This window comes from Pristiophorus japonicus, chromosome 12 (genome assembly GCF_044704955.1).
Source record: "Pristiophorus japonicus isolate sPriJap1 chromosome 12, sPriJap1.hap1, whole genome shotgun sequence".
Classification (NCBI taxonomy): Eukaryota; Metazoa; Chordata; class Chondrichthyes; family Pristiophoridae; genus Pristiophorus; species Pristiophorus japonicus.
The window spans coordinates 14,146,790-14,167,735 of NC_091988.1; the positions used below are offsets into that span (position 1 = coordinate 14,146,790).

General features: G+C 45.4%; 1 protein-coding gene across 12 annotated transcripts in view; it reads right to left on the reverse strand.

Moving 5' to 3' along the window:
• LOC139277138 (microphthalmia-associated transcription factor-like) overlaps positions 1 to 20,946 on the reverse strand; it is a 403,865-nt gene that overhangs the window by 292,147 nt on the left and 90,772 nt on the right. The window contains exons 2-3 of one of the 12 annotated variants that reach the window (XM_070895183.1): positions 9,090 to 9,208; positions 2,615 to 2,663 (exon numbers count right to left, since the gene is read on the reverse strand). The exons of 9 other annotated variants lie outside the window; for them this stretch is intronic. In XM_070895183.1, coding sequence (XP_070751284.1) covers positions 2,615 to 2,628 — 14 coding nt within the window. In that variant the 5' untranslated portion in view covers positions 2,629 to 2,663; positions 9,090 to 9,208. Of the gene's footprint in view, positions 1 to 2,614; positions 2,664 to 9,089; positions 9,209 to 20,946 lie in introns of those variants that run through there. 2 more of the 12 variants (XM_070895184.1, XM_070895181.1) reach the window with 2 other exon arrangements.

Genomic DNA, 20,946 nt, shown 5'->3' on the forward strand with positions numbered 1-20,946 from the left:
CACCGCCATTCAATGAGTTCATGGCTGAACATGCAACTTCAGTACCCCATTCCTGCTTTCTCACCATACCCCTTGATTCCCCTAGTAGTAAGGACTTCATCTAACTCCTTCATACCCCTTGATCACTTTAGCCGTAAGGGCCATATCTAACTCCCTCTTGAATATATCCAATGAACTGGCATCAACAACTCTCTGCGGTAGGGAATTCCACAGGTTAACAACTCTCTGAATGAAGAAGTTTCTCTTCTGCTCAGTCCTAAATGACCTACCCCTTATCCGAAGACTGTGTCCCCTGGTTCTGGACTTCACCAACATCGGGAACATTCTTCCCGCATCTAACCTGTCCAGTCCTGTCAGAATCTTGTAAGTTTCTATGAGATCCCCTCTCATCCTTCTAAACTCCAGTGTAAAAAGGCCCAGTTGATCCAGTCTCTCCTCATACGTCAGCCCAGCCATCCCGGGAATCAGTCTGGTGAACCTTCACTGCACTCCCTCAATAGCAAGAACGTCCTTCCTCAGATTAGGAGACTAAAACTGAACACAATATTCCAGGTGAGGCCTCACCAAGGCCCTGTACAACTGCAGTAAGACCTCCCTGCCATAATACTCAAATCCCCTAGCTATGAAGGCCAACATACCATTTGCCTTCTTCACCGCCTGCTGCACCTGCATGCCAACTTTCAATGACTGATGAATCATGACACCCAGGTCTCGTTGCACCTCCCCTTTTCCTAATCTGCCACCATTCAGATAATATTCTGCCTTTGTGTTTTTGCCCCCAAAGTGGATAACCTCACATTTATCCACATTATACTGCATCTGCCATGCATTTGCCCACTCACATAACCTGTCCAAATCACCCTGCAGCCTTTTAGCATCCTCCTCACAGCTCACACCACCACCCAGTTTAGTGTCCTCTGCAAACTTGGAGATAATACACTCAATTCCTTCATCTAAATTATTAATGTATATTGTAAAGAGCTGGGGCCCCAGCACTGAGCCCTGCGGTACTCCACTAGTCACTGCCTCCCATTCTGAAAAGGACCTGTTTATCCCGACTCTCTGCTTCCTGTCTGCCAACCAGTCTCTATCCACGTCAGTACATTACCCCCAATACCATGTGCTTTGATTTTACACACCAATCTCTTGTGTGGGACCTTGTCAATAGCCTTTTGAAAGTCCAAATACATCACATCCACTGGTTCTCCCTTGTCCACTCTACTAGTTATATCCTCAAAAAATTCCAGAAGATTTGTCAAGCATGATTTCCCTTTCATAAATCCATGCTGACTTGGACCGATCCTGTCACTGCTTTCCAAATGCACTGCTATTTCCTCTTTAATAATTGATTTCAACATTTTCCCCACTACTGATGTCAGGTTAACCGGTCTATAATTACCTATTTTCTCTCTCCCTCATTTTTTAAAAAGTGTTGTTACATTAGCTATTCTCCAGTCCATAGGAACTGATCCAGAGTCGCTAGACTGTTGGAAAATGATCACCAATGCATCCACTATTTCTAGGGCCACTTCCTTAAGTACTCTGGGATGCAGACTATCAAGCCCCGGGGATTTATCGGCCTTCAATCCCATCAATTTCCCTAACACAATTCCCCGCTTTATAAGGATATCCTTCAGTTCCTCCTTCTCACTAGACCCTCGGTCCCTCGTATTTCCGGAAGGTTATTTGTGTCTTCCTTCGTGAAAACAGAACCAAAGTATTTGTTTAACTGGTCCGCTATTTCTTTGTTCCCCATTATAAATTCACCTGAATCTGACTGTAAGGGACCTACGTTTGTTTTCACTAATCTTTTTCTCTTCACATATCTATAGAAGCTTTTGCAGTCAGTTTTTATGTTCCCAGCAAGCTTCCTCTCATACTCTATTTTCCCCTCCTAATTAAACCCTTTGTCCTCCTCTGCTCCCAGTCCTCAGGTTAAGAACTCATGTTAAGAGTGGAAGCAAGTCTTCCTCGATTCCAAGGAACTGCCTATGATGATGATATGAAGAATGACCAGCTGGGCGAAATACCAAAGGACTGACTGTGTCCGCTGAACCAGACCCCAACATGAGTCAGCACCTTGAAATAAAGACGACTGTTTTTCTAACATATCTGATAAACCATGACATGCACTGTGGTCAACGCTCTGAGTAGCAGCACTGACACTCAGCTCTCTGCTGGGCTACAAAAGTAAATGGAACAATGGGCAGAAAGTCAAGAACATTAATCTGCAGTGGTTCGCAACGGGTCACCACATGACTTCAGCCATTGAAATCGAGTAATGCTTCTTGAACAAGTCGCGCCCTGAACAGTACCTGAAGCAAGTAAAACATTTGGAGTCCCCCTTTCTCAGACTGCACGGAGAGGATTTCTCAATATTCTACGTGCTGCTGTGATTGAAATGTGACGCATTCTGCTTTTGTGATTGCCAAATGTTATTTTGGCCGAAAATGGCACAGGAAAAGATTTACTTCTCATTATACAATCCACAAAATATCAATCTCAAAGAGTGAAGCAACAGATATATCCAAGATTTACGATCAAAAGGTAGCACCAACTGAGCAATAAATAGAACAAATCTAAAAGAGAAAAGTTTTAAAAAGTGCACTGTTACCTTGTAAACTTCATGGTATCATTCGTCAGTCAGTTCCATCACCTCTTGACTGAATAATGTAAAGAAACTAAAGTGAAAACCAGAAGTGCTAGCTCAAGTGATAATTACCAATTCTAATTGCTGGAAACTGACCTCACCCCTCCTCCTACTTCCAACCTCCAATTCTCAGCTGCTCACTGTAGCCTATCCTGGGTGAAAGAATCTATGCTGTCTAATATGTGCGCTGCTACACTATTCCATGACAAATATGTTGCAATTATTCTCTTCTGATAATTCTGGTTCCTGTTTATATAATTCAGATGCAAGATCCAGGGTTTTGGCCGTGATATCAAGAATGTGGAGGAAGCTAAACAGTCCCCCTATTCTCTCTCAGCCCCCTTATATTTTTCAAATCTCCTGTCAATTACATGTGCTCTTTTGGCTAAGATCATGCGTAACTGACCTGACAGGGGAGTAACCATGACCCCAACGTGGTTCTCCCTGGATCAGGAAGGTGATTCTCCTATGCTTTTTGGAAATAGGAGGTGGGTGGGGTGGCCTGACCCATCCACCTCCATGGCACGAACCTGGTATTGCAGTACTTCCAGGAATGGTGCAGTGGCTCTAGGCCTTTTGGCTAAGAGCATTGGTGCAGAGTGATCCTTGATGTGTGCAAGGTGACCTCTGGCGTTTGTCAAATCACAAAGAATTGGAAAGATTGGCAACGAATTTTTTTTTTTAAATTGCCACTCGAGGAGGTCCGCCAAGGTGCCGGACTGGCACCACAACAGATTGAAGGCTTCGGCCAAAATACACATCGAAAGGAGGAATCTGCCACCTGGATGGCGGCCAACCAAGCGGCGAACCAGGGCGTCTGAAACACCATCCGAGTGACGGTGAAGAAAGTGGATGGACAGGCAACGATCAACCGGGACCTGTTCGTGAAGAAAATCCTGCTGGGAACATGCGGCATGAAAGTCGCCGACATCTTCGCCTTGCGGGACCTCCTGAAGAGAGGTTACTTCAATGTGACCTTCAGAACCGTCGCCCTCTGCCTGAAGTTCCTGAAGGGACTGAAGGAGGCGAGTGAACCGCTGCGCTCAGTGCTAACTTGGGAGCCACTGTTCACCCTCCCGTCGCAGAGAAGATGCACTATCACAGTGCAGATGTACAACCCCCACATCCCAGTCATTGATGCGCTGACTTTCCTCGCCAGGTATGTCGATGGGGCAGGAAACAGCAGCGACTTGAAAGACTTGCACGGGATATGGACCAGCAAGCACCAGATCCAGGTCACCATGAAGGTGGACGCCAGCGGAACCATCCTGCACCCCCCCTCCAGCTTTGCCATCGGAGGAAGTCGGGGCTACACGGTGTACGCTGGCCAACCCAACGTGTGCCACACCTGCGGGAAGGCAGGCCATGTGGCGGCAAGCTGCAAAACTCTCATCTGCCGAAACTGCAAGAACGAAGGCCACCAGACAAAGGACTGTAAGGAGACCAAGTGCTGCAACCTCTGTGGTCTGGCTGGGCACCTGTACAAAAACTGCCCCAAATGCAACTTCAGCTATGGGCAGGCAGCAAAGAACATTGCACCAGAGGAGGAGGAAGCTGAGGAACACAACGCTCCAGAGGAGACCCACACCCTCCCCCCGACCAACGCCCTGGGCAAAGAAGCAACCGCCCTCGTGGACTCGGAACAAGTCAGGGAGGAACAGAATCCTGTTACCGCGAGCTGCGAGACACCAGCAGCCAGCAGCGAAGCTCTCCCCCAGCGCACCGAGCCCAGCAACGAGGAGACAGCAGACAATGAAGCGGGATGGGAGACCGTCAAGAAAAAGGCCCACAAGCGTAAGGAGAACAGGCGAGCAAGGGCCCCTGCGGGAACGACAGGGAAGAGGCGGCTAACGTCCACGACAGACAGCAGCGACGGCAGCTCGTCTGATGAGGAAAGGCGGGACAAAGCCCCTTACTACCGCCACCAAAACAAGAGTCAATACGCCAACCCACAGCCACAGGCGACCGGGAGCAGTGAAGTGACCGGCACAGCCTCGCTCCGGGAACCCGGGAGCAGCGAAGCGCTCAGCACACACGAGCTCCGGAACACCGGGAGCAAAGAAGCGACCAATGCAGACCAGTTCCGGGACAACGGGAGCAGTGAAGTGCCCAGCACACCCCACCTCCGGAATACCGGGAGCGACACAGCGATCGAAGCACACCAGCTCGAGATCGCTGCGACTGATGAAAATAGGGAACCACCAACACCAGGCGAGGACAGTGCAGAGGACACATCGGACCTTATCACAGCACTGCAGCCGTCCCCTGGTCGAAACACTCCCACGGCAGAGGACGACGACCACGCCAGCCCAGGTACAGTAAACTTTCATAGTAATAACCTACACATGCTGGAACTGGCCATTGAGCAGATCTCGGACTTAAAGGACGATTTATCTGAAGTGTAATGTTTGTAACTGTAAACAATAGCTTTAAAATGGATTTTAAAATTGCTAATATTAACGTGCGTAGCGTGAAATCGACTACGCGATGTGTTTCCACCTTGGGGTACCTCGCCAAGGTCAAAGCGGACCTGCTGTTCTTGCAGGAGTGCGGTCTGCCGCACTTCAGCAGCTACCGGCAGTGGTCACGATGGTGGGCCCATGGACCATCCATATGGTCAGGAGGCAACGACAGCCGAGCTTCCGGATTGGGCATTCTGCTGCGGGGAGGCCACTTCACCATCACCGAAGTTAAGGAGGTGGTGGGCGGCCGCCTCCTCGTAGCAGATGTAATGTACAAAAACTCCCCTCTCAGGTTAATTAATGTTTACGCCCCAGCTCACAAGAACGAGTGGCTGGCCCTCTTCCAGCAGCTCCCACTGCTACTGGCAACGTCCAGGCCGGTCATTCTGGGCGGTGACTTCAACTACATCATCGATGTGGCTGGATGATCCAGCAGAGCCGACAGCAAACTGGACGCCACGTCCAGACTCCTGATGGACGCGGTAAAAGACGCCAAGCTGTGCGACGTCTTCAGTAACCCTGCAAACGGAGCACCGCTCAGATACACCTGGTCGAGACCAGACGGGTCCGTCCGTTCCAGCATAGACTTCCTGTTTGTGTCCCACACGCTCAAGGTCAGATCCACCAACGTCACGCCGGTGTTGTTCTCTGACCACTGCCTCCTACTGGCCGACTGTCGCCCACAGGAAGACCAGAAAGTTGGCAAAGGGATATGGAAGCTGAACATGAAACTGTTGACTCCGGAAAACGTTGAGGAACTCGAGAGGGATTACAAAGGTTGGAGAACCGTAAAACCCCTCTGCGATTCACTGGGGGGAAACAATTAAGACGAACATCAAGAGGTTCTTCATCCTCAAAGGTGCTCAGCAGGCGAGAGGGAGACAGAGGGAATTGTCCCAACTCCAGAAGAGCATGCAAAACCTGCTCCTGCTGCAGTCGATGGGGGTCGACGTCGCGGAGGAACTCGAAGAGGTGAAGGGCCAGCAAGCCTCGCTCTTTGCCTCAGAGTCCTCCAAAATAATTTTCCGCTCCAGAGTCCGCTCCGTCGAGCAGGATGAGACGTGTTCGCGTTTCTTCTTCCAAAAGGTACACAGGGGGAGCTCTGTGATCACCAGCCTAAAGGAAGAAGATGGTTCTGTGACGTCTTCGCAGCCTGACATGCAGAGGATCAGCAAATCCTTCTATGCCAGGCTGTACGACGTCAAGCCCACAGACCGCGCAGCCTCCCAGTCTTTCCTGTCATCTATTTCGGAGGTCTTAGACGACAGTGAGCGGGAGAGTCTGGACCACCCGCTAACTCTGGACGAGCCGACAAAGGCCGTCCGGTCCTTCGAGACGAATAAAACTCCCGGAAGCGACAGCTTACCGGTCGAGTTGTATTCGGCTCTGTGGGACTGGATGGGCCCAGACCGGCTGGAAGTGTACGGAGGTATGCTTCTGGCCGGCAGCATATCAGAATCGATGAGGAAAGGCATCATCACCCTCATCTACAAGCAAAAACTGGCGGCCCATTTCGCTGCTCAATGTGGACTACAAGATCCTGTCAAAGGTCATCGCTAACAGGGTCCAATCTGCTCTTGAGCTGGTGATTCACCCGTACCAGACCTGCGCTGTCCCCAGCAGGAAGATCTCTGATAGCCTCGCGCTACTCAGGGATACGATCGCCTACGTGCAGGACAGGAGGGTGGATGCCTGCTTAATCAGCTTAGACCAGGAGAAAGCCTTTGACAGGATATCGCACACGTACCTGATGGACGTGCTCTCCAAAATGGTGTTTGGGTCCAACTGCTCTACAGAGACATCAGTAGCGCAGTTCAAATCAACGGGTGGGAAACTGAAAGCTTTCCGATCAGGTCTGGAGTCAGGCAAGGCTGTCCCCTCTCCTCTGTCTTTGTGTGTTGTATCGAGCCCTTTGCCGAGTCCATCATGAGGGATGCGGGCATTGGAGGGGTGATGATCCCAGGCAACGGAGGTGCTCAGGTCAAGACCTCCCTGTACATGGACGACGTCGCCGTCTTTTGCTCGGATCCGCAGTCGGTCCGCAGGTTGCTCACAATCTGCGACCAGTTTGAACTGGCCTCGGGAGCGAAGGTCAATCGCAGCAAAAGCGAGGCCATGCTCTTTGGCAACTGGGCCGACCGATCCTTTATTCCCTTCACCATTAAGCCAGATTACCTGAAGGTGTTGGGAATATGGTTCAGAGCGGACGGGGCGTTCGCCAAAAACTGGGAAGAGCGTATCGCCAAAGTGAAGCAAATACTGGGATGGTGGAAGCTGCGCTCCCTCTCCATGGCAGGAAAGAACCTGGTCATCAGGAGTGAGGTGCTCTCGGGGTTGCTGCATGTGGCACAGGTCTGGCCCATCTCTCGCTCCTGTCCCGCGGCAGTCACCCGGGCCGTCTTCCACTTTGTCTGGAGGTCCAAAATGGACCGTGTCCGCAGAGACACAATGTACAAATCTCTGGACAGTGGAGGAAAGGATGTTCCGAACGTGGCCACCTTTGTGTGCGGCTGCATCAAGCTGTGCACAGACCCCCGGTACGCAAACACCAAGTGTCACTACGTGCTGAGGTTCTACCTGTCCCCGGTGTTGTGAAGGATGGGTCTGGCCACGCTGCCGCGAAACGCCCCCACCAGTTGGACCATGCCTGTCCACCTGTCCTTCGTGGAAAAGTTTTTCACAAAAAACCCCTTTGACCACAAGGCCATAAAACAGTGGTCAGCACGTAAGGTCCTGGACGCCCTACGAAAGAAGGAGAGGGTGGACCCTGTCGGGTGGTTCCCTGAGCGGACTGTCGAACTCGTTTGGCAGAACATCTCATCGCCAGAGCTTTCACACAAGCACCAAGACGTAGCTTGGTTGGCGGTGAGGAGGGCCCTACCCGTCAGAGCGTTCATGCACAGCCGACGTATCATCAACACGGCACGGTGCCCCCGAGTCGGTTGCGGGGCGGACGAGACTGTCGCCCATCTCCTTCAGGAATGTGCCTTCGCAAGGCAGGTCTGGAAAGAGATGCAGTGGTTGCTGTCGAGGTTCATCCCAAGCAGCTCCGTAACACAGGACTCTGTGCTCTACGGGCTGTTCCCAGGGACACACACCGAGACAGACATCACCTGCTGCTGGAGGGCCATCAATTCGGTCAAAGACGCTCTTTGCTCTTGCCGAAACTTGCTGGTCTTCCAGAGCAAGGAGATGTTCACGTCTGCGTGTTGCAGACTGGCGCAATCCAAGATCCAGGATTACGTGCTGAGGGACGCACTTAAAATTGGTGCAGTCGCCGCAAAGGCACGGTGGGGAAGGGCCACAGTTTAAAGCCCTTCCGCCACGGAAAACCCGGGGGCAGGAATCAGTACAAAACCCCCCTCGGGACGTACTTGTAACTTCTTTTTAGTGCACATGGAGCACCATGATCTCTAAACACCTATGTGGTGCCATGTACAATGCAAGGTCTGTTTCGTAACGCACGTTGAAAAGAAAAATGTAAATGTACCGTCACCCATTCCGTGTACTGTATAGTGACACATGTAATTTGTCGAATGTACTACAATGTATCCCGTATTGTACCGAATTGTACTTGAACTGAAAAGCAAGGAAATGTATCGAACGGAACTGCCGTCAGCACCCAAATGTAGTGTATGGGATTGCTGACCGCAGCTAAACGTACTGAACTGCTTTTGAATGTACTGTAAAAAAATAAAGTGTATTTTGAAATTTAAAAAAATTGCCACTCATTCTGCTAAATTCCATTGAATATAAAGCCTAGGAAGATATTCTCCAGGCTGCAGAAGCCAGCCTTGGCTACAGCAAGCCCGCCTCCTCACAACCCCCCCCCCCCACCACCAACCCAACCCCTTCCCAGTTAAACTACCTTCTTCTGCCTGGCTGGTGGCTTGTCCCGTGACACTCTTATCTCCAACCGCAGCCCACCATCCTGATGCAAAGGAGGCCCGACCCTCAAAATGGACTGAGCCTCCTACCTCGACTACTGGGGGAGACAGCTAGTTCATCCACTGGCCCGCCGCCGAAAGACCACTCGAGGGTGGGGGTGGAATTCAACTGGCCCCCACCCCTAGTTTCATCGCTTTAGGGTTGACATCTAAGGAAACACAAGAGCGTTTGGAAATAAAATAAGCAATACTTAAATAACTGAAGGTTTTTACTGGAATAAGAGTTGCAGGAAATATGGAAACATTTTCCAATAATATTCACTATTCAGTGAACTTTGTAGAATAAGGGTGGAATTATATTTTTCCAAATGTTTCCATTAAATCCCTGTACATGAATTAACAGTATCTACTTACAAATTGTGCTGACACAAGAATATCTTCATTTTAATATTTTTCAACTGCTCTTTCACACCATCTGTATTACTTTAAGTGCCAGCCAGCGAGGATTCCTACCCTCCGTGATAAGATTTAAAGGATCATCTCGCTCAACTCTGGCCACTGGAAACCTGCCCCATTGTCGCTGGCAGGTGGTCAGTACATTTGTTCTCCACAAGAACACACAAATGCTGATGTACTAGGGGTAGATTTTCGAATTGGTTATGTTGGATTTCAGAAGTGACGTGGCCATAGCCAATTGGAAAACTGTCCACAGGATCTCTGACAATTTTTCACCCTGTCTGATTGAACATTAGAAATTTTAAGGGATGCAGGAAACATCTGTCACTTTGTGGGCAGCAACATGTATTTGAAGGCAAAATTACATCATGACATTGTGCACATAATTTTCCTTTATTACTGACACTTTTTATTCCTATTATCCATCCATATAACCTGGCCATCCAGTAAGTAAATTTAAAGAGTCCAGTGAGGCCACCCTTAGTTTCTCAAGCCCAAGTGAGATGCAAATATCATTTAACTACAAAACAGTACTTTAAGGGATAAAAGTATTTACTTACACACCCCAACCCCACTCGAGTCTCCGATGAAACAGTGCCAAGTGTATCTTTTAAACTAACCCAAGGATGAAGCACCCTCAATGTGTTACATAATTCAAGGCAATCAGCACAAGAGCATTGTCATGTATGTATGCTTGGGGATTCTAGCCACCAGGTGGCGCGATTGTCGGAGGTCATTGGGCTGCACGCACGTGTGTGCAGCCCAGGTATAAGAGGCAAACCATCATGTAATGTAATCACTTTGGGCCCTAATAAAGCAGAACCAGGTTTGCACCTTTGTTAGTTTACAATATTCAGTCTATCGATTTATTACATACATAACAAGCACAGCATCAGTTTCTACAAAAGGATCCCTCAATGGCACTTGCGTTAAGAAAGAACAATTCTCGGTCTGTGTTGGGTGGGCTAATCTCAACTAGGGGAGCAGTGGTGGAACTACAATTGACCTCAGATAGGGAGAGAGACAATGCTCAATCCTGATTCCGAATTGGTTACTCCAGCTAGAAAATGGGCATGTGTTGCTACAGGGAGAGAGTAGGAGGTCCTTGGCTGTGATGTCCCAGGGCCATATAGTTTGGGGATTGTAGTGGTGGTGACACTGGACTGGCAACCCAGAGGTCATGAGTTCAAATGTCATCGTGGCAAGTTGTGAAACTGAATTCAATGAATCTGGTCATTTAGAGCTGGAATGAAAGCTACGGAATTGTCATTAAAAACCCAGGTCTGATGAAAGGCCATCAACCCGAAACGTTAACTCTGTTTCTCTCTCCACAGATGCTGCCTGACCTGCTGAGTATTTCCAGCATTTTCTGTTTTTAGTTCAGATTTTCAGCAGGAATTTTGCTTCTGTTGTATAAACCCAACTGGTTCACTGATACCCTTTAGAGAAGGGAACCTGTCACCCCTGGCTGAGCCGGTCGACACATGACTTTAGGTAACCATTCAGTTGTACAATCACTCCAAGAAGGTGGCCAATACCACCTTCTCAAGGCAGCTAGGATTTGGCAATAAATATGCCCGTGTCAGCATTGTCCACATCCTGAAAAAAATAAAGAAAAGTCATCCTCTAGAGTCTTATATGAAGAATGGCAACTTGAGCAAGTTTTGTGAGGATAGCGAAGACCCATGGAAATACACTCCTGCAAGTATCAATACCTTCAGGAAAGAATATTGGAAGTGGGGGAGTAAGAAATGTAATGTTTCTTCAGGGGCACACAATGCCACAATGCACTTCACAGTACTGAATTAACTGACAACTCTTTTGGGTACGAATGCACAAGTCTGTGCTGTTCACAAATCACTCGAACATTCTGCTTGCCTTTGCTGTAACCCATTTAAATGATCATTGTATTACACCTTATTGCAGTTTTACTGAATTAGATCTAAAGGTTTGTAAATTTAAAGTGAGGGCAGCTAATAACCTGGATAGCTTCTGCAGAATCATGATCAGATTTACTGTTACTGGCTTATTTATGTGAAAAAGTAAAAATATATTCAACTGCATTTGCAGAATACTAAATGGAAATGGCCTCCTTCAGAAAGAAAATGCCTAGGGATCCTATCGACATAGGTTCTGAAAATTTAAACCTACAAAAGATCTACTGTTTGCACAGACGGAGCCTTTGTCTTCCTTGAAATTGTTTTTGAAAGCACTCCTTTTAGTCAGTTGTACAGCATGAAAATGTTTACATTTTTCCCACAGGCATCAACAAAAGCAGTTAACAAATTGAGCCAGTCTGTAATAAAACAGTGCACTGTTAAGCGATTCCATTAGCCTGGTGGTTACTGTTAGTACAACAGGTACTTTGTATGGATATGCTGGATGAATAGTAGTCAAATATACTGTACATGTATATTTTAATATGTTACCAAGAGTGACATTTGCACCTAATATAAAGCAAATTCGATTTCTGTTGTGTCACCATTAGTGCATGGTTGTGCGCTGCTGAATGACACCATTACAAAACAATGATATGTTCCATGATTGGTACCTTTTGATGACAGTGCAGAACCTATGTGCGCTATTGCTTCAGATCTGGTAGGGGCAGGTAATACCCTTTAAAATAGGAGGTGGGTGGGGGGGCACACATCCACCTCCATGGCACGAACCTGGTATTGCAGTACTTCCAGGAACGGTGCAGTGGCTCTAGGCCTTTTGGCTAAGAGCAAAAACATTGGCGCAGAGTGATCCTTGAATGGGCCCAAGGTGACCTCTGGCGTTTGTGATCTGACAAAGAATTGGAAAGATTGGAAACGAATTTAAAAAAAAATAATTTTTTTTAAAAATGCCCTTTAAAATGGAGTATAGCAAACAGCAGCCTTCTTGAGTTGTGGTGCTAAACAGGCACTGGGTTGTGCTCTGCAGACCACATTAGTAGCAACATTATCTTGAAGCTGTACCACAATTTCCAAAATCCAAGCAGCCTTCAACCAGTGGCAGTAGAATCAAAATACAGAAGTATATGCGCTACTCTCTCGTGGCAATGCTCAGTGTTAGACCCAGCTTTGAAGATCAGTTACAATGTTTAGCTGCTATGGCAGATCTGTTTTTAACCCTGACTTGTCCTTTTAAAGCCACTGCTCAAGTACTGGATGTGGCGAAATGCTCCACATAAATATACCCCAGGGCCAATTAGATTCCAATTGCTGTTGCTCAAGAATGTTTATCTCCAGATTGGTAATCGCTTGTCCATCCCCAGCTACTCCCCTTGGGTAGAGGCCAGGTTATCAGATTATTGAAAACGAGCAGGGAATAACTCGCTTTCTTTTAAGTACTTTTGTTTTAAAATATTTTTGTGGTGATGTTTTTTAAAAGATGATATTTAAGCCAATCGGGTTCAAGTTTGGCTGCCCCGACCTGTGTGAGACCACCAGCGTAAGTTGGGGCTATAAATAGAGCTGGAGCGCCGGGCCCTGGGCGAAGGTGCGGCGAATGAGGGAACGGGGCCCAGAAGAGCCCAGGGCCCAGGGGCAGCACTGGCCTGCCCACACTGCGATATGTGTGCGCACTAGGTCCGTGCAATAGAGCAGGTCTCCAGTCGTCCTTGTTAATCCTCGCCACTGGATAAAGGCCTAGCTCTGTCGAGCCCATGTGGTGGCTGTTGTGTAACAATCACCACACGTTAAAAAAATCCACGCACAGGCATCTTCCACGCCCTCAACTGGAGTTCAGGACTGGAATATCGGGTCCTTCATTGAAACATCGGTGAACTCTCGTGGAAGCAAGTCATCCTCATTCGAGGGACCCCCTATGATATGATGATGGTACAAGTTTGACATACATTTTGCATTTGCGACACTTATATGTACTATCTGACTTCTTATAGCTTTGCTATGATTGCTGTTTCTCGAATTCTAAAAGGGACTAGATAACGAAGATCATGATAAGCTGTTTCAGTTTGTCCAGAACAGTAAAACCAGTGGACACGACTGTACAGAGACACTACACCACTGAATGGTCAGAAGCTGTACCTAGTGAGGCTTACAGTGAAGCTTCTAATCACATCTGGGGAGCTCCCAAGCGAAAATGAAGGACGATTACTGGATATAAATACAATTGGAAAAGAGAGCATAGGAACGAATAAAGTAAGGAAGGACATTGATGGCAAGGGGATAAATAGAGTTATAGAACCGGAGTCTAAAAAGATGCTTAAACATAAAGTGAGAGGAAACCTTATTAAAATGAGTTACACGGTCTGTAATAAAACAGGGGAGCTGGAGGCAATCATGCGTTGCGAGGAACCACACATAGTAGGGATTACTGAGACAGGGCTACAGAAAAATCCGACTGGGAATTAAACATTGCAGGGTATAATTTATTTAGAAAAGATAGGAAGGAAAAAAGGGGAGTTGGAGTAGCTGTACTTATTAGGGATAACATAATGGCAGTAGATAAAAGTGACGCAGCTATCAGCAAGACAAAAATAGAATCCATGTGGCTAGAGATAAAAGATAATAAAGGATCAGTCACACTAATAGGTGTAGTCTGCAGACCATCTAATAGTGGATGGGAGGAAGAAAAAAAAAGTATGTAGACAAATTCGGGAAATGATTAAAAGAACATAGTATTCAATGGGGATTTCAACTACCCAGATATTAATTGGACAGAAGAAGTAGGTAAAGGGGATAAGGGAAAGGAGTTCCTACAATATATACAGGACTCCTTTCCAACCCAATATATAAAAAGCCCAAAAAGGGAGGATTTGATATTGGACCCAGTAATGGGAAATGAACCAGAGCAGATAAGAAAAGTAAAAGTAGGGGAACAGCTAGGCAATAGTGACCATAATATGATGATAATTGAGGACATAAGTATCACGAAAACCAGGGTAATAGATTGGAGAAAAGTTGATCTTAAAGGACTGAGAATAGAACTTGGGAAAATAAAATGGTAACTATATTGGCAAACAACGATGTAGAACAGCAACGGGAAACATTTACAACGGTGTTCAACAGAGTGCAGGAACAATATATTCCGCAAAAAGGAAAAAACAAACTAAACACTAATGTGATTCCATGGATGAATAAAGCCATTAGAGAATAATTGAGGGTAAGGAAAGAGGCATGCATTAAGTACAGAGAGAGCAGAGATGTGCATGATTAGGGAGAATACGAAGAGATTAAGAGAGAAGTCAATAAAAAAAATTAGAATGGCAAAGGGGGACTATGAAATTAAATTATCAAGGAACATAAAATAAAACAAAACAGTAAAATATTTTACTGGCACATCAATTAAAAAAAAGGGAAGGTTGAGATGGGAATTGGGCCATTAAGGGAGACGCAAGATAATACCACATGTAACGACAGAGAGATGGCAGAAATATTAAATAATTATTTTGCTTCAGTATTTACCAGGGAGATAACACAGGTGGACATGACATTGGATGATGAGACTAGCCATGACATAAGTACATTTAAAATAAAAATAGGGGATATATTAAATAAACTAATCAAACTCAGAGAGGATAAAACCCCTAGTCCGGATGGATTGCATCCGCGCATTTTAGAAGAATCTAGGAAAGAGATAGCAGAGGCATTATTAGACATATTTAATAATTCGTTCAAAAAAGGTGTAGTGCCAGAGGACTGGTGGATCGCTAATGTAATATCTCTATTTAAGAAGAGGGATAGAACATTTCTAGGGAATTATAGACTAATCAGCTTAACATCGGTGGTAGGAAAAAAATGGAATCCCTACTAAAAGGAGAAAATAGAAGAACATCTAGAAACCAAAAATAGTGATGTATAGTCAGCATGGATTTCAAAAGGGAAAGTCCTTGCTTGACCAACCTCACTGAACCTTTTGAAGAGGTAACAGAGAGAGTAGACAATGGTAATGCCGATGATGTAATTTATCTACATTTTCAAAAAGCCTTCGATAAGGTACCCCATAATAGACTAACGAATAAGGTCAGAAAATGCGGAGTCAGGGGACAAGTAGCAGAATGGATCGCGAGCTGGCTTCAAGACAGAAAGCAGAGTAGGGGTAAAAGGGTAGCTATTCACAGAAGGTGGGGAGTGGTGTTCCACTAGGATCAGTGCTGGTATTCACAATTTAAATTAACGATTTAGACTTTGGAATCAAAAACACAATTTATAAATTTGCAGATGACACCAAATCCTGGGGGGCGGGGGGAGGGAGGGAGAGAGATGGAGGAGTACTGAGAAGGACTGCAACAAATTACAGGAGAACATTAATAAACTTGCAAAGTTGACATATAATTGGCAAATGATGTTCAACTCAGATAAATACGAGGTATTACATTTTGGTAGGAAGAATAGGGAGCTCACGTATTACTTGGAGGGTGTGAGTCCAGGTGGGGTTGAGGAACAAAGGGATCTCCAAGTACAAATACACAAATCATTAAAAGTTGCGACAGAGTTGCACAAGGCCATAAAAAAAGCAAACAAGCACTCAGGTTTCTTTCTAGAGGTATAGAATTGAAAAGTAGGGAAGTTATGCTAAACCTGTATCGGACCTTGGTTAGACCACAGTCCTGGTCACCATATTATAAAAATGATAGAGAGGCACTGGAGAGGATGCAGAGATGATTTACAAGGATGATACCAGAAATCGAGGATATACATATCAGGAAAAGATGAACAGCTGGGTCTCTTTTCAATTGAAAAAAGGCTGAGGGGTGACCTAATAGAGGTCTTTAAAATTATGAAAGGTTTTGATAGAGTGGATGCAGAGAGAATGTTTCCACTTGTGGGGAAAAGCTTAACTGGAGGCCATCAATATAAGATAGTCACCAAGAAATCCAATCGGGAATTCAAAAGAAACTTCTTTACCCAGAGAGTGGTGAGAATGTTGAACTCGCTGCCACAGGGAGTGGTTGAAGTGAATAGTATAGATGCTTTTATGGGGAGGCTAGATAAGCATATGAGGGAGAAGGAAATAGAAGGTTATGCTGATGGATTTAGAGGAGGAAAGACGGGAGGAGGCTCGAGTGGAGCATAAACGCCGACAGACTGGTTGGGCAAAATGTTTCTGTGTTGCATATCCTACATAAGTCAAACCAGGGCACTCAAATGACTTGTTCAGTTAAGGTTTCTTTAATTTAAAAAAAAAAGTTAGAATATGACTGCTGTTCAAAATTACCATTAAATAACTAGGATACATAATAATTACAATAAAATAATAATCAGATTAGTATTAGAATCAAAGATGTAAAAACCAAACTATTAATCACTGCTTCATATCTTGTTCATGAGAATTCTGCATTTCACTGAGTGCTCCCTCTGTCAAGTGCACATTTTGTAGTTTTTACTATGTGGGAAGGTGATGATTGGATTCAATTTTGAGAAGAAACGGTGAAGAAACTGCAATCTTGCTATGCCCCTGTGAATATGCACATCGTGAAACCGAAGCTTGTTCCCTAATGTACATTTCAGTTTGCATAACACACGGTATAATGTTAAACATTATTTTATATTAAGTGGGTGCAAATCATTGCTTGCAAACCTGGTACACAAAATAATAATTTACATAAGCTCCAGGAGGAGGAGCAGGACAGGAAAAGTCACTTTGAGTTCAAGGACAATTCTATGTTTAACCAATGAGTTAAATAGAATGGTTGCACTTCCCCTTTCTTGTACAGTGTGTGTTTTACAGCTTAGTAAAACACCGTTTGCTGTGAAAACATTTAGCTCGTTGCAAAATGTTTGTGGAACATCCCCGGAATTGTGTGGAGTTAAACTGTAGGTACAGTATGTAAATTTCATGAACAAATTAAATGCTGCAAAAAAGGAGACACAATAAACTATCTGCAATAAAATCTTCACTCTAGGAAGAAATTGAAAGTTTTTTTTATTAGATATTTCTCTTGAAGAACAGGACATTGTCACAGTTCAGGATTATTACAAATTTAGCCTGGTAGGGATTTTTGAGTTAATTTAGGTTATGATGTTGCTATGAAATTCCATTTAGTTCACAGAGAACGGTTAGGAACACACACATTATTCAGGATGTTTATTCAAAACTTCAGATGAAGTAGTTAACATGAATGTGTATACCCACAATTCCACATCAGTTTAAGACAATGAGGTAGGTGTTTTGCACATTTCAGAGACGTTTGCACCTATAATGTTAGATTGGTTTCATTGATTGAGCACAGCAAAAGGATATCTACACAGGCATGACATTACTGTGCCTCCCACACCATCATCATCATAGGCAGTCCCTCAGAATCGAGGAAGACTTGCTTCCACTCTAAAAATGAGTCCTTAGGTGGCTGAACAGTCCAATACGAGAACCACAGTCTCTGTCACAGGTGGGACAGATAGTCAGTGAGGGAAGGGGTGGGTGGGACAGATTTGCCGCACACACTTTCCGCTGCCTGCGCTTGGTTTCTGCATGCTCTCGGCGATGAGACTCGAAATGCTCAGCGCCCTCCCGGATGCACTTCCTCCACTTGGGGGCAGTGTTTGGCCAGGGGCTCCCAGGTGTCAGTGGGGATGTTGCACTTTGGCTTTGAGGGTGCCCTTCTAACGTTTCCTCTGCCCACCTTTAGCTCATTTGCCGTGAAGGAGTTCCGAGTAGAGCGCTTGCTTTGGGAGTCTGAACAGGCAACATCAGAATTTAAGCTTTTGGTTTTCTGTCTCTGTGTGGAGAAAAAAAGGTCTGAGGCAAGTTGGGGAGATTGGGGATTCTAGAACAGCAAGAGGCTGAAGTATTTCACTTTTTATCCAGTCAGATGAAGCCTGTGACAGACTCGAGGTTTGAGGCATGAATGCATATGACCTATATTCGCAAATCACTGTGCCAGCCAATCAACAATACCGACTTGTAAAGTGAGGTAGGCCCACATCAGGGGAAAAAGCTTGCAAACATTATTTTTGATGTTACAAGGAGTGAAAGAAGATAGGTAGAACTCAATTCTGTTCATTCATATATTTCATTCATACAAAATAACCCAATTGGCCTCGTCTCACTACAGTGCAAGGCCATGGCAACTCTGTGTTGGGGGATGGATATTCCTGGTGACAAATAGCACACAGAGCTTTCACAGTAGTCTGGAGGCAGGGCGGCTAGCTGCTCACTCAGCATTTGAGCTGTAACCCAGAGGAGCAACAATGAGGAGCAACAAGTGTGGGTATGCAATCACCCACCTCTCCCATCCAGATGGAGGGTAAATACCCTCAAAACATTCTTTCAATTATTTTTATTGATCAAATACAGAAAGCATCAGAAATGCACACATTCAATTTCTGACTTGAAGTCACAGTAGTGTAATCAGAAAGGAAGCTATGCCAAGCCTCAGCCTTAATTTATTGTGCAATATAGGGTAGTCAAAAGTATTTCGTCAGCAAACTTCTTATTGCAATTTTCAGCAGTGGTACGATGTAAGCTGTGGAGCAAAAGATGTAAAGATAACAAGTAAATGAGATGAATTGTTTCTCGTTTCCATCAGTGCTATTGCTGGTTTGCAAAAACCATAGTATTTGGAAAACATGACATGACATGAATATTTTACTGAAAAGCTGCACTATTCTAAAGGAACTTAACCCTTCGAGTACCACATTTATTTTGAAATGTTCAAAACAGCCAATCTTGTACCTTATGCCATCTACAAAAATTATACAAGATGAATTTTGAAAAAGTCTAGTAATTACTGTTGATGATAAATGTGGACAAATACTTAGTGTTCACATTGATCAGGCCTCTATTTTAACAGCCATTAACTAACCACATTCTGCTCAATTGGGAATACAGCTTGCTGTGCCCCCTTGTCCTCCTCAACCTCCGTCACTCTCAATAACGTTGACCATTCCATTCTCCTCCAAAATCTCTCTCCAATTCACCACAGCACCACCTTTTGGTCTCCAGTCGTCTTGGTTAATCCTTGCCACTGGACCAAGACCTAGCTCTGTCAAGCCCGTGTGGTGGCTGGTGTGCAACGGCCACCACACGTTAAATAAATCCACCCACAGGCATCTTCCACCTTTCAACATACAGTTCGGGATCTGGAATATCAGGTCCCTCATTGAAACACCTGTGAACTCATCCCTTTTTGGCGTGAAAGCGGGTCATCCTCAATACGAAGGACTGCCTGTGATGATGATCTTTTGTGGTTCCACTCAAATCTGCCCCAATGCAGCCACATTTCCTCAAATAGATTTTTTTCCCATGCACACACATTTACACGTTCAGTGTCCTCCAGGGCGTCATCCTTGCATCCCCTCAGCATCTGCATGCTATCCCTCGATGACACTATCTGGAAGCAAGAGGTTACCTTCCATATGTATACCAATGGCATCCAATGTTACCACTCTCCCTCCAAAATCAATTCCAAATCTGTTGCTGTATCTTCCACTCGTCTGCCCAACACTAAGTCCTACATGATTTCATTCAAGTTATAGCAGTCTGACCTTTAAATCAAAAGGTTTTGGATTCAAATCTCCCTCTAGTACTCGAGCACATAAGAGGACAATAATGAGTGATTTATATTCCTTTCTTTAACACCACCACCAAAAGTAGAATCACTAGCCATGATCTTCTTGTTGTTTGAGGAATCTTGCTGTTTGCAAAATGGTTCCGATGTTTGCCCAGTAACATGAGTGACTGCACTTCAAAAGTAAATCAATGAATGCAAAGCATTTGGGATGTCCTGAGATATATAGAAGATGCTGTAAAAATGCAAGCTCTTTCTTTTCAAAGAAACATAGAAAATAGGTGCAGGAGTAGGCCATTCAGCCCTTCGAGCCTGCACCACCATTCAATAAGATCATGGCTGATCATTCCCTCAGTACCCCTTTCCTGCTTTCTCTCCATACCCCTTGATCCCTTTAGCCGTAAGGGCCATATCTAACTCCCTCTTGAATATATCTAATGAACTGGCATCAACAACTCTCTGCAGTAGGGAATTCCACAGGTTAACAACTCTCTGAGTGAAGAAGTTTCTCCTCATCTCAGTCCTAAATGGCCTACCCCTTATCCTTAGACTATGTCCCCCGGTTCTGCACTTCCCCAACATCGGGAACATTCTTCCTGTCCAGTCCCGTCAGAATCTTATATGTTTCTATGAGATCCCCTCTCATCCTTCTAAACTCCAGTGTATAAAGGCCCAGTTGATCCAGTCTCTCCTCATACGTCAGTCCAGCCATCCCAGGAATCAGTCAGGTGAACCTTCACTGCACTCCCTCAATAGCAAGAATGTCCTTCCTCAGATTAGGAGAACAAAACTGAACACAATATTCCAGGTGAGGCCTCACCAAGGCCCTGTAACAGCTGCATTAAGACCTCCCTGCTCCTATACTCAAATCCCCTAGCTATGAAGGCCAACATGCCATTTGCCTTCTTCACCGCCTGCTGTACCTGCATGCCAACCTTCAATGACTGATGTACCATGACACCCAGGTCTCGTTGTACCTCCCCTTTTCCTAATCTGCCACCATTCAGATAATATTCTGCCTAAAGTGGATAACCT